The sequence below is a fragment of the Papilio machaon genome, chromosome 16, assembly GCF_912999745.1.
Source record: "Papilio machaon chromosome 16, ilPapMach1.1, whole genome shotgun sequence".
Lineage (NCBI taxonomy): Eukaryota > Metazoa > Arthropoda > Insecta > Lepidoptera > Papilionidae > Papilio > Papilio machaon.
In genome coordinates this window covers 5,597,198-5,612,629 of record NC_060001.1, presented here as the reverse complement: position 1 = coordinate 5,612,629, position 15,432 = coordinate 5,597,198, and the positions used below count along the sequence as shown (strand labels likewise).

Genomic DNA, 15,432 nt, shown 5'->3' with positions numbered 1-15,432 from the left:
TAGCTGTGGTCACCGTCGTCGTTGCGGTCATCACGCCATCGCTAGCTCGCGTCGCGTCTCGGTTGTCCTCGGCGGCAGACGTGTCCGCGGTGCGTGCCATCCTAACGCCGCTACACAAATTCAATTTATTTTAATTATTTCCAAATAATTCAGTGTTAGTGCACTCCGACGACGTTAATGGGAAATCAAATTAGATAGGTGAGTTTATAAGATAACGGTTCTATGAAAGTGAACGGTAGTATTGTGTGAAAACAGTTATGCTTGATTTGTTTGTTGATCTCCCATGCGATGCGAGGGTTTATAAAAAAATATATGTCAATTAACTGTTTAAGTAGACTAATTTAATTATAAATCATGTTTTTTTACTTTATTTGGAAATGTTACACCTTTTACTTTGTTAATTTCTCTTCATTCTTGAAACAAAGTTACTCTACCATTACAATGTTGATGACTGCAGTATTCCTCATAAATACACAACAGGTCGTTGTTACTATGGTCTCATAAAAGTCAAATATTACAACCATGCAATTTCCTTACTGGTTTTATTAACAAATAATAATTGTAACTGGGAATCTACGCGATAATGTGCTACTTAGCTCACTATTCACATAACGAATACTTAAGAGATCATAATATCGGTATAACTAGTTTTATTTTTATTGCGTTTATATTTAAAAAAATATCCTTATTCAACGTCGCAAGGGTTTATAGCATGATTCAGACAATGAATCATTTTTATTAAAACCTTAGTTAATGCAGCTTTCGGAATTTGATGGAAGGAAATCACTGGCATTATTAGACATAAATTTGCAATAAAGGAGAAGATCTTAAGTTATAAGTTATTTCTAATGGTAATCTAATTATTACGTAGAATTTTAAATTATTAAATACTGTTTTGAAGAGGTTGTTATTACTTAAAAGCGCAACTGATTTAAACGAATCGTTATCTATATTTTCGATAAACTTAGAAATAGCTTATTTTCTAAAATTATAAGATTTACATAATAACTGAACATAATCTGATACCTTATTATAATGAAAAAAATGATTTCGTGAAGTAACTTAAAAAAAAATATTAATTTTTATATCAATATGTTGACGGTGATTTGCTATGCGACCGGACAATCTATCGTTTTAAAGATACATGATACAAAATTAATGATCTTTGAGGTTATTGTCCTACACGGGAGGATATGAAATAAGTATAAAAACCTTAGTAACCGTGAGATCCCGTTTACAAACCGGACGATTCCAGTTAGCTCGCATAGTTTCCCAGAAACTTAACAAATAATAATAATTAAATATGGCGGATGCTAGCTCCATAATACTTGGAAACCGCATCACATCTTATGCTTAGCTATACATAAAGTGTACTCAAGGTAATGTTTTCGTATTAGGACTACAACAGACTAAAATATCCTATAAAAGTTTCTTTAACACTGACGGGCTGTTTTTTGTTTTGCGGATATATTTTCTTGCAACATGTGTAGATCAAAAGCTTACAAAGGAATAAGAACTAAAAAGCATAATATTAAGAACTTTTTACTTTAAATGACTGTATGAATTCTTTAAAGGAATGCTAATACTAGTGTACAACGATAACACTCTTTCACCTGATCCAGTCCAGACCTAATAAGTGTGTTAAAATTTCGACACGTGAGAATTTCTATTTACGATTTAGTCTATATCAGCCTTCTAGTGCTTATCCGGTCCACCTGTTAGTGTCTATCGTCACGTAACCTTGTTCTAGTGCTAAGTAAATGATGACATAGTTTGAACCGACGATACGTGTGATCAAATCATGACGTTTGAATCACGAATCTGAGGTTATACATATTTGTACTACTCATTAATAAAACGATTAAACATACGTGTTTCATCAACTTCTCTTTGCCTACATTTTAATACAGACTTTATATTGAAATCTTTCGAAAAAACACTCATATAGTTAAAACTAGACAGAGCGGCTGGAGAAACGACAACAATCAATGCGTGCACAACCAGTGCGTAATAAAATACGATTTTCCCTAACAAACAACAATGAATAGTGATAAATGACCTCCTATTATGATTTTATTCATAATTTGAATTAATATCTTGTGATAAATTTTAATAATCAGTGACTAATCCTACTAAGGAAAAATAACTTGGTTATGACTTTATCTTTGATAATTTATTGATTTTGTTTTAAGTGATATTTTTGTAAATTTATATACACGTAATTTTAAACCGAACACAAACTCCAATATGTTTTGTTGTTTCACCAATTAAATTCAAATGTTCCCTTCATCGGTACGAGACGAACATATAACATACATACGTTTATTAATTAGTCGTTTCTGTGAACGTCTTAGCGTCTGCAATATTTGGACGTGACAAATACTTCAGGGTTACCGCCGAATAAATGGTACATTGTTTTTTGCTTTAGAACGGCCGATCAGTAGCGGCTTGCATATTAAATTTGCTAATACGAATGCGACGTAACATTTAAGTCGGTGACTGTACTCATTAAATATTTTAAAGTAAAGAAACAAAAGATTGAGGTTTCGTTACATTATATTTCGTTAAATATTCGATCTTGAACCGTTTTAGCTAATCAGCGGTATTTTATTCGCAACAGTAATTGAAAAACGCGATCTATTGTTTAGAAGACGATCGAATAATTTCGGATCGACCTCTGTGATCGTTATTAATAGCCGTCAAAAGTTTGGGAAGGATGAAAGGCATTTTCTATTTTTTTTTAATCATAATATTAAATTGTATTTTAGAAAAAGGAAACATAATGACGCGGTTCAAGACAATATTGGTGACTGGGGGCGCGGGGTACATCGGAAGTCACTGCGTGGTGGACCTCCTCGAAGCCGGGTATGAAGTGGTCGCGATAGACAACTTCGCAAACGCGGTAGGCGACGACCAAGGTTCCCCTGCGTTGCAGCGAGCTGAACAGATTACTGGCAAGACCATCACCTTCTACAAAGCCGATCTACTGGACAAACCGCAAATAAATGACATCTTCGACAAGGTACAAAGTTAAAATAAAATATATAAATAAAGTATGTTAAAAATTCAACTTTATTAGGAAAAAAATAGCAAATTAATTATTATTAGTAATTGCACAAGTGCTCCTAACTAGTTTTCGGCGGGACTCTGTCCGCGCGGCATTAAAAAAAACTTTATAAGTAACCTTGGTGTTCTTCCAGACTGTGTTCTATAACCGTGCCAAATTTCATCAAGATCCGTTGAGCCGTTCCGGAGATACGTTCAAACAAAAATCCATCCAACCATCCATCTAAACATTCGCATTTGTAATATTGGTAAGATTGTATTAAATATTTTTATAATTCCAGCATGAAGTGGACTGTGTCATACACTTCGCGGCTTTGAAAGCAGTCGGGGAGTCAATGCAGCAGCCACTTCTCTACTATCAGAACAATCTATTGGGAATGCTTAACTTATTAGAGGTAATATATAACAACAGTTTCTAATCTCACCAATTTTAATTACATTCTATTAGAAACCTCTGCCGCAACTACAATACATCATAACGGAAAGTGAAAAAGTTGAGAAATCTATTAAAAGCGAATATCAAGATTTTACTTCATTAATAACTTTTTAGGGCATCGACTAGTGTTTAGCATCTCATTCAGTTGCAAAATGTACTCTGTTAATTATTTTTCTTATTGGAATTGAACATTGAATATTTGACCTCACCACTAACTAGTACACATGAATCCTATGACCTCTACTAGATTTTAATAGTTTTTTTTTGTGTAAAACTCACGAAATATGACGTGATATATCCCTACACATACAATAAACACTCGAAATTCAAAATCATGGCGATAAAGTACTTGACATAGTTTTGCGGCGATATTGACAGCCTTAAGCCGTTTCGGTGATTTTAAGTTTCTTTAGGATAATTGCGAATCTTACAATATTTTAATGAGTTATAAGTATTCAATAAATCTCGGCTGAATGTCGTATAACTAAAAGACGACACATTATCAATAAAAGTGTTTCAACTTTTATGAGACATTAAATCAAGGCGTAAAGCACTCAAGACTTTAGCCCTGTGATCACTAAAGTACCCCCGTTGATCCTGAAACTAGTCGGTGTCGACGAACTATCAATAAGTTAATATCGTTATTATTTAGTTCATTATACAGTATTAATTATAAAAACTATCGGAGTCTGTATGTCTTGTTCGTTTAACAGGTGATGAGGTCTCACAACTGTTTTCAAATGGTGTTCTCATCATCTTGCACGGTGTATGGGGAGCCGGAGCATCTGCCTATCACCGAGACACATCCCACGGGGAAGATCACCAACGTGTACGGCAGGACAAAGTACTTCATCGAGGAGATGCTTAAAGATCTTAGCGCTGCTGAAAAGGTATCTCTGTCTATTAAAGGTCAACGTACCATTTACCATTTAACTTGTCAACGGTCACTTCGCTATGTTAGCGAAGTCGGGTGACCATTTGCTCGTTTGTTACCTTTAACTATAGAAAAATAATGTCTTTAGTAAAAGAGTAAGATTTTCGTATTCTTATGTCGTAACTATTTCAAAAGATTTAGTTATTAGCGCACCTTTGAAGTTTATGTTTTTGAATAAGTTAATTATATACATGTATAAAATATTCTGATTTTTAAATCTTTATTAATAAAAAATCGATATAAAATGATAAGAATTACTTTCACAATTAAAATGATTTATCTTTCGGCATCTTTAGAATACTCATCAAACAAGTTTCCGACGCTTTCCAAATCGACTAATATTTAGGTAAAGAATTGGAATCAGACCAAAGACACAAATTAATACCGGTTCCGTAGATCATTTTAAGGTCAAGGATATTTTGTTTCCGTGATATATCTAGTATGAAAATTAAATTGACAAGCGAATATGCTTCGATAGACAAGATTTTTCGCATTTGATTGATATTTAAATACGCTAAAAAGAAGCATCAAAATTTCGAAATTATTATCTTTCGACTGTATTTCTCTAAGTTTCTCTCTCCTTTTCTAAATTGTTAAGACTTAGAAAAATGCTAGTAGAACTTTCGTTTTTCGCAGACCAATGTATTTTTTTTGTGAATAGAGATGGAACATTATATCACTGAGGTACTTCAACCCGGTGGGGGCGCATCCCTCAGGGCTCATCGGCGAGGACCCCACCAAGGAGTTCACAAACCTCATGCCCTTCATGGCCCAAGTGGCTTTAGGCAAGAAACCCGTACTCACTGTGTTCGGCAACGATTATAATACACCCGATGGCACTGGTAAATGTCAATATAGTTTTTTTTTAAATACATTTTATCTTTGGCAGCAATGAAATAACAAAACATGAACCTGAAACTCTTATTTATGAAATAGCTATTTGAAGATTTTAAAGTGCGAAGTAACAGGGTAGAGTAAACAAGTACATACTACAGAATACCTATAAAATAAATGGATAATCTAGAATATTTTGTAGTTAGATTTACCTATTGACAATCGCCCTTTACTTATAATTGCCATAAAGTAAATGAAAAAAATTAAATGGTCCGTGGTCTCTGCCTATACCTCTGGGTTACGGGCATGATTATGTTGTTGTTGTCAATGAAAGTATTAAAAATGTTCTTTGTATAATAGGTATCCGTGACTACATTCACGTGATGGATTTAGCCAACGGTCACGTCGCTGCATTGAAGTTATTGAATGATAATCAAGTTGGTTTAAAGGTTTGTGCAAATACATCTTTCGGAGTTATAAATTTTATTTTTGAATAATAAATATCTAGAATCAAAACGTTTCTACAAATTTTTGAAAATAAAAACTTTTCGATCGTCACAAATAGACTTCGCATGACAGACTCCGTGACCTCATTTGTTGGCTACAAGTTAATTCATCTATTGAATTCCTTAAGTGTCAACTCGCTCTCCATCTAACGGACACAATCTGAGGTGTCATTGTATCGTAAAAAATAAATATGTTCGTACACAGGTATACAACTTAGGGACAGGTAAGGGTGTATCAGTGAAGGAACTAGTGGACGTGTTCGAGCGAGTGACGGATACCAAAATCCCCCTACAGTATGTGTCGCGGCGACTCGGCGACATCACCGCAATGTGGGCGGACGCCACGCTCGCCAGGGATGAGCTCGGCTGGACCACAAAGTATACTATTGAAGAGATGTGTAAGTATATTGACAGCCAAGACTCAGTCTAGATTGCATGTATTTCGAGATACTAAAGTCAGTACCGGCGTTAGTGTAGGGTCCGGTTGGGAGACAGTCCAGGACGCTGGACAGTCTCACGTAACCCTGTTAACCAACTAATAAATACCGATTAAAGTACAATAAAATTTAAATTTTCACAATGTCGTTTGTGCATTAAAAATACAGTCTAATAATGAAGATCAGTGTGTCGCCAATTATCAACAAATATTAAGTTAAAAACTAAAGTCAGCTTAATTTATAAATGGTCACTGTGTGTTGGTTGTTATAGATAATTTAGTAAATAAAAATAATTTCAGGCACCGATTTCTGGCGATGGCAGACAATGAACCCGGATGGATATCCCAAAAATACGAAAACTACTGTCATCATTTCCAATGGAAACAGCTAAAATTAATATTTAAATAATAAAATGATTTATTTATAATTATGTTTAATTATCTTTTATATCTTATGCCTAACATATTTCCGACTTAATTTTTAACTTTGAAAAATTGTATTAATCTATATTTTTTATTTTAGATTTATTATAAATTGTATTATTTCATATTTAAATTGTTATTATCTGAATGGACACACTTTTTGATATTTAATAAAAACTAGCTTTTACCCGCGACTCCATCCGCGCGGGATAAAAAAAATAGAAAACGGGGTAAAAATTATCCTATGTCCGTTTCCTAGTTCTAAGCTACCTGCCCACCAATTTTCAGTCAAATCGATTCAGCCGTTCTCGAGTTATAAATAGTGTAACTAACACGACTTTCTTTTATATATATAGATATTTTATGTCAAATTTTGCTCATTGAGAGCACATAAATCTGTTTTGTTTTGATCTAAAACTTCAAACAGTGAAATATGTTGCCACTTGAGTGGTTCATATCCTATACTAGTTGTATTTGGAAGTAAGTATCTTGCAAATAGTTCCAAAGCTTGAGGCTTCTCTGGTGCTATGTATGAGGATAAAATATCTGCAAATATATTACATGTATAAGTAAATTTTATCATTTTAAATAAACTGTAAACAAAACTTAACACATTCACAGCCACCAACTCACCCAACACATTCACTTACATACAACAATCATTGAATGTGTTGAATTTTATAAATATAAAAAACATACCAACCTAACAATGGTGGTTTGTGTGAATGTAATGCACTTGGTACACTCACAATCAAATTTTCTTCTGGAATATTCTTCACATCACCAACCTTCCCTATAATTAATCTCTCATACGGCTGTTTTTTACATCCAGTGTTAAATTCACAGAGTGGTTTCAAATCTCTGGTCACTTTGAGCCAATACCACGTTGTCACATACTCTACACCCCAATTAGGGAATATTAACTCTTTCAAGGCAGTCACATTACTTGGTGAGTTGGTGCACCAAACTGCAACAAGGCAGTTATCAGCAAAAAGGTTTGTAACTGGTATTGTTGCTATATCTTCATTATACATCATAGAATAACTGTAAATAAACTACTGTAGTGATAAACATTCCCTGAGAGCTTATTTAACATCAAATTATTAATATATAGAAATATTTTAATGCATTTTTGTAGTGTTATGCTTTAATATAACATACAATTAAATCCTTATGCATACAGAGCTGACAGAGATACAAAATTCAATTTGGCATAGACCTGCCATACCTCTTCTTAAAAATTGAATGTGAATCGTCTAACCTTAACTTAGAGTTTGCAGCTTTCAACCGTCTAATATATTTGTTCCACCAAGGAGGATCTGCTATCACAATATTATATTTATTACCATGAAGTTTTTTACAACCATCTTTAATATCTCCACACAAAAATCTAAAAGAAAGACAGAATTTTATATAGATACAAGTTGTCGTCTGCGATTCTGTCCGTGCAGAATTAAAAAAAACTTTATAAGTAGCCTATGTTTTGTTCCAGACTATGCTCTTCACCTATACCAAATTTCATCAAGATCTGTTGAGTTTATAATATTAGTAAGTTTAACTACTTTGGGTTGCTGCACCAGCAGAGTATCATAGTTGCTTGCTATTGTCACAATGTGCTATATTCATGGTCAGATATTAAAATAGACGATTTCAAGTGGCCCTTTCTGTGTTTGGGCCATAACATATTCTAAACTGTATCAAATTGAATATATTAATAAAAATGATACCCACCGTGAATTTTGAGGTATTAGGAAATAATCATCACAAATTTTACATTTAACTGGCAAATTTGAATCATTTCCTCCACTTATGTTTGCATGTTCAAAAATAGTAGATTCAAAGTATTTCTTTGCAATATTTCTTACAGATGAAGTATCTACCAAATTGTAGTTCTGTTTGAAATGTTCAATAACATCTATTGATATAAATTGTAGAAATTTCTCAAACTTTATTTGTACCGACGATGCCTAAGTACAAAAAGATATATCGAAAAAATGAAGTAACAATAATTATAGCTATTTAATTTTTCGTACCTCTTGATTAATAATACTTTTGTCTTTTTTTCGTTTTCTAGAATTTCCACTTTTGAGATCGCTTGTAAAATTATTAGATATTGAAAATATTGATCCTGCAAGAGCATAAGATTTAAACTTATCGGGTGTAATAATTACTTTCTCGTATGTTTTTGAAATATAACCCTGGTGATCGAGTGCACAGAAATTTTCCTTTTTAAAAAGGACACTCATTTTATTTAATGTATAAAACTTCACATTAATTTTTAAAAAAAGTGGGCAAAGTGCGAGCTGTGTTGTTTTGATTTGTCAATGAAATGTATGACTTTGACATTTGATTTGACAATGGCTGATGGCAAATGCATAAAAGTTACATATATGAGTCTTGATTTTATGATTTGGTTTTAAATTAACAATACGGTCAATCTATGTAAGATTTTTTCGTGACGCTTGAGTACATATGGAATTTAGAAGAGGTTTTTTAATTCCCAACACAATTCTGAAAACTGCTTTGTCAAACCAACAATAGCAGTATGACTTCCAAGCTGTGGACTTAAGTAAAGACTTCAGAAAAACTGTTCTGTCAACGTCATTCAAGTCAAATCAAATCGAATATATTTTGAAGCGATCGAGAGTAAAGTTGTGCGGCTTATTCATATATTTATTAGTTATTTATTAAACACAGCAACCACTCAGAAACCATTTTTTATTTGTATTTAATTTATATACATTGAAATCACATCAATTATTTACAAATTAACAGAAACATTTAGTGATAGACTTGTTTATTCAGTGACCGATTTAACGACACAAAACTAACGATTTATTTGTGAGAAGTGTTAATGAATACGTTTGAATACTTGAATAAATAGTGATGAATTTTAAATCAGGTATGGCACTAAATAATACTTAAATTAATATTTAATAAGTAACAGTTTATACATAAGTTAACTCAAGGCAAAGAATCAAGTTAAAGACCAAATTTGTTTCTAGCATTGAACATTATTCATAGTCTTCCTTTGTTTATTTTTCTTTACGATATCGTTTAATTATGATATGTTTTAATATATAAATAAGAAAACATTTGATGCACATTCTATTGACATATCCTTTCATTTTTTCAATTATCATTTACTCAAATATTCTTAACTTCGTTCTTTGTGTGTAAATTAAACTCAACTTTATTAATTATATAAAAAATATTTAGGAAAACATGGTAAGGTTTTTATGTATTTTTTTAAGTTTATATAATAATTTTCATTGTTAATATTTTCTATTAAATTTGTTTTAATATGTAACAGTGTGAAGTAAATATATAAATATTAAAATTAATGTCCCTTAATGTGGTTGCGGGTCTTAACTGTACATATTATCTGTTAAAAATATATATCACATAGCAATGTCTTATTGGAAATGTTCATAATGTGTCCTCTATGAATTGATAACACCAAAATATTTTATCTTTTCTGTCTTATGTAAACTCCATTATATTTTTATTTTTTATTTTTTAAGAAAGTTACTTAGTGAAATTTAAATAACAAAGATTAACATTTTTTTAATTATAACCATAGGTGGGCACAGTTAATCAAAAAGTTAACTTCGTTAATCGTTAATTCGTTAAATAAAAATTTAACTTCGTTAATCGTTAAAGCGTTTAATTTACGAAAATGTAACGCAAGTTAAAGTTAACAGTTAAAGTTAATTTTTGTTTATATTACGAGTATAAGGCGCAAGCGGGAAATGGCCATATGAATAATGTCCGAATCGTATGGACCGATTTTGTCGAGACTTTCAATAGAACTTAGGCTATTTTTTTACTGCCCTAACGAAATCTCGGGAGATCGCTAATCCTATCTATAATTTAGTTATATAATACTAAAATATAATTTAGACAATAGGAGCGATGTACTAATGCCTGTACCATAATAATGACATAGCATGCACTAGTTACACACACTTATATACTACACTGACAATGATGGACTTTTTCAGTCAATTTTTTTATCGACAATCCGACGTCACGGAATTAGAGAGCTAACTAAATTTAGACAACACAAATTTTCTATTAAACAGTAAGACATGTGATAATATTCAAAAGAAAACAATCAAAACTTTTGTGCAGTATTTACATTTATCTGTTATTATTTGCACCCGGATATTCATTTGCTCATACTCCAACAACTGAACATTTATTTTTATGTATAATTTGGTAATATTTTTTTATTTTATTTTAGCTAAGGACCCACGAACAGACTTATCATTTTTTACGTACTTTTTATTTATTAATATAGATTTATTACTAAAACTTCTAACATCAGAGGAAACTTATTATAACATTGATAAATAAACTGTATAACCAATCCAGTGATACATGTCAACGCATCAAACCATACAACTGAGATGCCTTCGATAACTTCTATCATCTAATGATCTATCGTCCGATCTATTGTTATATGTTAAATCAAGTTAAATTACTCTCAGTGTATAGAGCATAAGTTACACGACATAACGAAAACAAACGATCGCGGGTGATGTCTTCTCTCTTTCTTATCACCTATAAAATCGTTATAGTTAATTAGTAAGAATATGGTTTTGAATTATTTTCAACGACATTCGATTAGTTTTAAAATAAACTTTCGATATCTATATATATAAAAGAAAGTCGTGTTAGGGCCACTGTCCACGGCGGCGTAGCTTCATAGACGCGTATTCGTCATTATACGCTTGGTGTACGCTTGCTTGCAGCTTACATACAAAACAATGTAACTCTGTCGACGGAGCGGCAGCGTCGCGCTCGCGTCGCTGCACGCAAGCTTCATGACGCCTGCCGTACTGGCTGTCGTACGCCTCCGCGTACAAGGAGTGAGCGCACGTGATTTTTATTGTAAAAAATGGCGGGAACGGCTGCCAAATTTGTTCAGATCATAGAAAAATATCCGTGTTTGTATAACACTAATCTTGCTGAATATGCTAGAAAAGATTTAACTGAAAAGGCTTGGAGTGAGGTGGCGAAAGAAATCTACAGTTGATATTTCTTTCTATATTGGATGGGTCTAATAAAATCGTCTTTTTCGTCGACTTCAAATGTAGAAATAAGCCAAAATAACGTCTTCGTCGTCCGTCTGCACTCTCACAAATGATTGACAATGTACGCTTGCAATACACTTCGTGGATAGAGATCAGTACGCTGGGCTGCTTAAGCTGCACGGCGTATTTTGAAGCGTCTATGCAGCTACGCCTCCGTGGACAGTGGGCCTTAGTTACACTATTTATAACTCAAGAACGGCTGAATCGATTTGACTGAAAATTGGTGGGCAAGTAGCTTAGAACCAGGAAACGGACATAGGATAATTTTTACCCAGTTTTCTATTTTTTTTTCCGCGCGGACGAAGTCGCGGGTAAAAGCTAGTACGTAATAAAATCGATGTCTTTTTGTAAAGGTCACTTGTGGCAACATTTCATATATTAAATTTAGTATAACACAGTTTAACATTATTTCACTAACATAATTATTTTATCTTTTTCCTCATTCCTTCTCGTTTTGTCGTATACTTTTTTTTGTAAACAAACAAATTATCTTCGCTATTGTCTTTGCGCAGCGCACGTGCATCCCCGACCATTAGAAGGGTTGGGGCCATAAATCCATCGAGTTCGTTATCGCATTCTCTGTGCGGCTGTCCATTTGATCCTTTGTTCATATTTTTGTTGTTTTTAAAATTATTTTTCGTTGACTATGAACAAGCCCCAAAAAAACAAACGACGGTAATAAACACCTAAATCCCTTTTGTTTTTGAGGAACGTTTATTGCGTGCACATTTCGTCTTTCGAATTTTTAAATTTATTTTTCATTGTTTGTTTCTTATCTACGCAATGACAAAAAAATTCTATTTGTATGCTTTTTCAAATGAACCATAAACTATTTTTTTTATATTTTTTGTTGTCTTTAAACTCCAACATTAAAATAAACATTTTTGTCTGCAACAAAGTTTAGTTGTATTTTTGGTACGACGTTGAAGAGTAATCTCGATTATTTTGATTGCAATTCAACGCAGAGTTTATCTCTTTTAATAGATTTTGCGTCTCACGTATAACAATTATTGTATTAAGAGTAAAGTGTTTTCGAACCTTATGTAGAGTTTATAACAAAGTCTTTTTCTAAAAAAAGTGATTTTAAATAAATGAAAACCAGTTTTAATGTGAATAAAATGTAATAAAGACTTTTAGAGATATTTGTGTAAATTTGAAATAATTATTAAACTTTGAAGGTGTCTAGCGCCTAAACTTCGCAATATTTGATAGAGGTAAGTTTGTTTAAATCGTCACTATTTTCTAACAAGGATTCTGTGGTACTCTTTTGATCACGTCTATCCCGACCGCTCGGTGTATTGTATACTCAGATGAAGAATTATATAGATATGGCATGCGCGTTCACCCGTAAGGGACAGATAGAGAGTACTTAGACTATACCTATATATAAGTAAAAGGATTGGGGTTACCAGTTATTTGTTTTGTCCCGAAAATGAATAATTACGATATAATTTAATATAGACCAATTTATATATTCCCAATTAAATTGTAATTAATAAACGTAATAAATATAAAAAACAATGCGTAGTTTTTGTTTATGTGACTAAGATTACGTAAACAGATTTTTTTAGTAATACTTAGTCAGGTCATAAATTCTGTTACATGTTTAATATAAAATAATTGAAACAAGTTTATTCATTATGTGACCATTTATATACCAAAATGAACTTAACAAAACATAGATTCTTATGACACTAAAGTTTACTCAAAATGATCTCCGTGATTTTGAATACAGGCCTTCAATCTGCTCGGCCAGTCGTCTATCACAGCACGAACGAGGTCCATGTCAATATCGGCGGCTGCCTTAATCAAGGATGTCTTGAGTGACTCCAAAAAAAGAATTTCCCGATATTTTTTTCCCGCGTACTGCTTCAACAAAGCGCGGCATCTCTTCAGTCTTAGGTCCATTAGACGAGCATTCAAACGATGTCCTATTTTTCTTCGATATGCACGAAGCCCTAAGTCTTCATAAAAAGCTACAAAAACATACCAATATTATAGTCATATAATTTTAAATTACTCTGTATATCATTACAGTGAACACTACATGTAAAACTACTTAATATTAAACTATTTTGAATGTAATTTCTAAGAAACAAAATTTACATGGGACAAATTAAAAAGCATATTCTTTAAAATCAACGGGATAAGAAAGTATCAAATATTTAAAAACACAGCATACACCAGAATTAAAAACTCCTTTTGAAATCTGTTGAAAATAGTATAAAAAATGTGAATTGTTTCATTTATATACATTATACATACTATAATTTATTTCCCCTAAATTCAGGGTAATTTTTACAACAAGATGGTGGTATTATTTTTACGGGTAATAACCAACCAATTTGAAAAGAAGTTTAATATGGCCGTTAGTTTCCCAGATCTACAGTATATTATTTGACACAAATGACATCTGCGTTTGGGCGCATAATGTTCGAAAAATACTATTTTATTTTAGCTGATTTTACCCGTATTTTAACATATTAGTTATTACAAAGACTGTAAAGAACAACTAGTTTGTATTTTCTTCCTTATTTTGTATGAATACATGTGAATAAGTGCGTAGTTTCAGTACTTACGAGTGAAAGGTTATGTTTTTCTCTTTTCGCTGACTACGGCTTTTACAACCGACGATACAGCAGTATACCATGTTTTATAAACTTTACCTTACTAAAACTGTAATATCAAAATATTTTTGCACAATTACAGCCACTAAGTACTCACAATTTTCGAAAAATAGCACGAATGTCAAACTTTGTTAGGGACAACCTAGGTTGTTTGTAGGGGACAACCTTTGTTCCAAACAAACCCCAAACCCTGGTACGCAGAAAGGGACGGAAGATAGTTATCCCTGTCTTTGTCACGTCACAGGAATTGTGTATAACTGTATCTCTCTCACTCACGGTATTATTATTACCGTGTCATAGACTTGATTGTATAACATGCATCACACTCGCTCGTTCTTGTTCTCTCTCGTTCTCGTTCACCATTCAACTCGCCGACGGTCGCCGAACATAGCCGAACTTACGAATGTAGCCTGATGCATAATTTAAATAAAATGACAACACGTCAATAAGTGTCTATTGTAACAATTAACGGACTAAATTAACGGAAGTAGAATTTAACGGAAGTTAACAAGAGCGTTAACACTTTTTGAATTTAACTTAAAAGTTAATCCGTTAAAGAAAATTTTAACTTCGTTAATTAACGATTAACGGATTAACGAGTTAATGCCCACCTTTGATTATAACCTTACCAAGACAATGAAGATTGTTACAAATCTCTATTATCCATTCACCAATTTGCAATTGTATCAAAGGATTACATATGATATAACCATACATACATGTAATTTTATATAAACCTGAAAACACTACTTATAATGATGCCTCAGATGAATGTCCAACCACTACCACAATGTCTACCTACCTAAATTATTATTATTAAATTAAATAATGTTTTTCTATCAAAAATCACTATCACAGTCACTTTATAACATGCAGGTATATAATAATACTTAATTAATATTTTTTTTAGGGAATGTAATATAGTAATACTATAGTAGCAAGTTTGAATATGTACCGGTTCAAATAACTTGTTCCAGTACATATTCTAGACCAATATGAATTTGTATCCATCTACATTATTGTTTGAATCTTTTGTCAAATAATCATATTACGTAATAAATGTCTGGCGAC

At 32.4% G+C, this 15,432-nt stretch overlaps 2 protein-coding genes across 2 annotated transcripts; one reads left to right on the top strand and one right to left on the bottom strand.

The window, feature by feature from the left end:
* The first annotated feature begins 24 nt into the window (after positions 1 to 24).
* LOC106713598 (UDP-glucose 4-epimerase) lies at positions 25 to 6,621 on the top strand. The gene is made up of 8 exons (XM_045681422.1): positions 25 to 198; positions 2,769 to 3,022; positions 3,348 to 3,461; positions 4,216 to 4,392; positions 5,098 to 5,278; positions 5,631 to 5,719; positions 5,982 to 6,174; positions 6,513 to 6,621. The coding sequence occupies exons 2-8, from the start codon at positions 2,783 to 2,785 to the stop codon at positions 6,602 to 6,604; spliced, it is 1,086 nt and encodes a 361-aa protein (XP_045537378.1). The 5' UTR covers positions 25 to 198; positions 2,769 to 2,782; the 3' UTR covers positions 6,605 to 6,621.
* A 375-nt stretch (positions 6,622 to 6,996) lies between these two features.
* On the bottom strand, positions 6,997 to 8,908 carry LOC106713577 (N(6)-adenine-specific methyltransferase METTL4). Its single transcript, XM_045681424.1, has 5 exons — positions 8,669 to 8,908; positions 8,367 to 8,602; positions 7,897 to 8,025; positions 7,339 to 7,679; positions 6,997 to 7,181 (listed from the first exon to the last, which is right to left on the bottom strand). The coding sequence occupies exons 1-5, from the start codon at positions 8,879 to 8,881 to the stop codon at positions 6,997 to 6,999; spliced, it is 1,104 nt and encodes a 367-aa protein (XP_045537380.1). The 5' UTR covers positions 8,882 to 8,908.
* Positions 8,909 to 15,432: the final 6,524 nt, after the last annotated feature.

What these genes read in the sequence shown, in the direction of transcription:
- LOC106713598 (XM_045681422.1), top strand. Translation starts at nt 2,783, where the DNA reads ATGACGCGGTTCAAGACAATATTGGTGACTGGGGGCGCGGGGTACATC. An exon ending in ATCTTAGCGCTGCTGAAAAG is followed by an intron (nt 4,393 to 5,097) that starts GTATCTCTGTCT and finishes TTTTGTGAATAG; the next exon opens with AGATGGAACATTATATCACT. An exon ending in TAATACACCCGATGGCACTG is followed by an intron (nt 5,279 to 5,630) that starts GTAAATGTCAAT and finishes TTTGTATAATAG; the next exon opens with GTATCCGTGACTACATTCAC.
- LOC106713577 (XM_045681424.1), bottom strand. Translation starts at nt 8,881, where the DNA reads ATGAGTGTCCTTTTTAAAAAGGAAAATTTCTGTGCACTCGATCACCAG. An exon ending in GCTGCAAACTCTAAGTTAAG is followed by an intron (nt 7,680 to 7,896) that starts GTTAGACGATTC and finishes GTTTATTTACAG; the next exon opens with TTATTCTATGATGTATAATG. An exon ending in ACACAAACCACCATTGTTAG is followed by an intron (nt 7,182 to 7,338) that starts GTTGGTATGTTT and finishes ATATATTTGCAG; the next exon opens with ATATTTTATCCTCATACATA.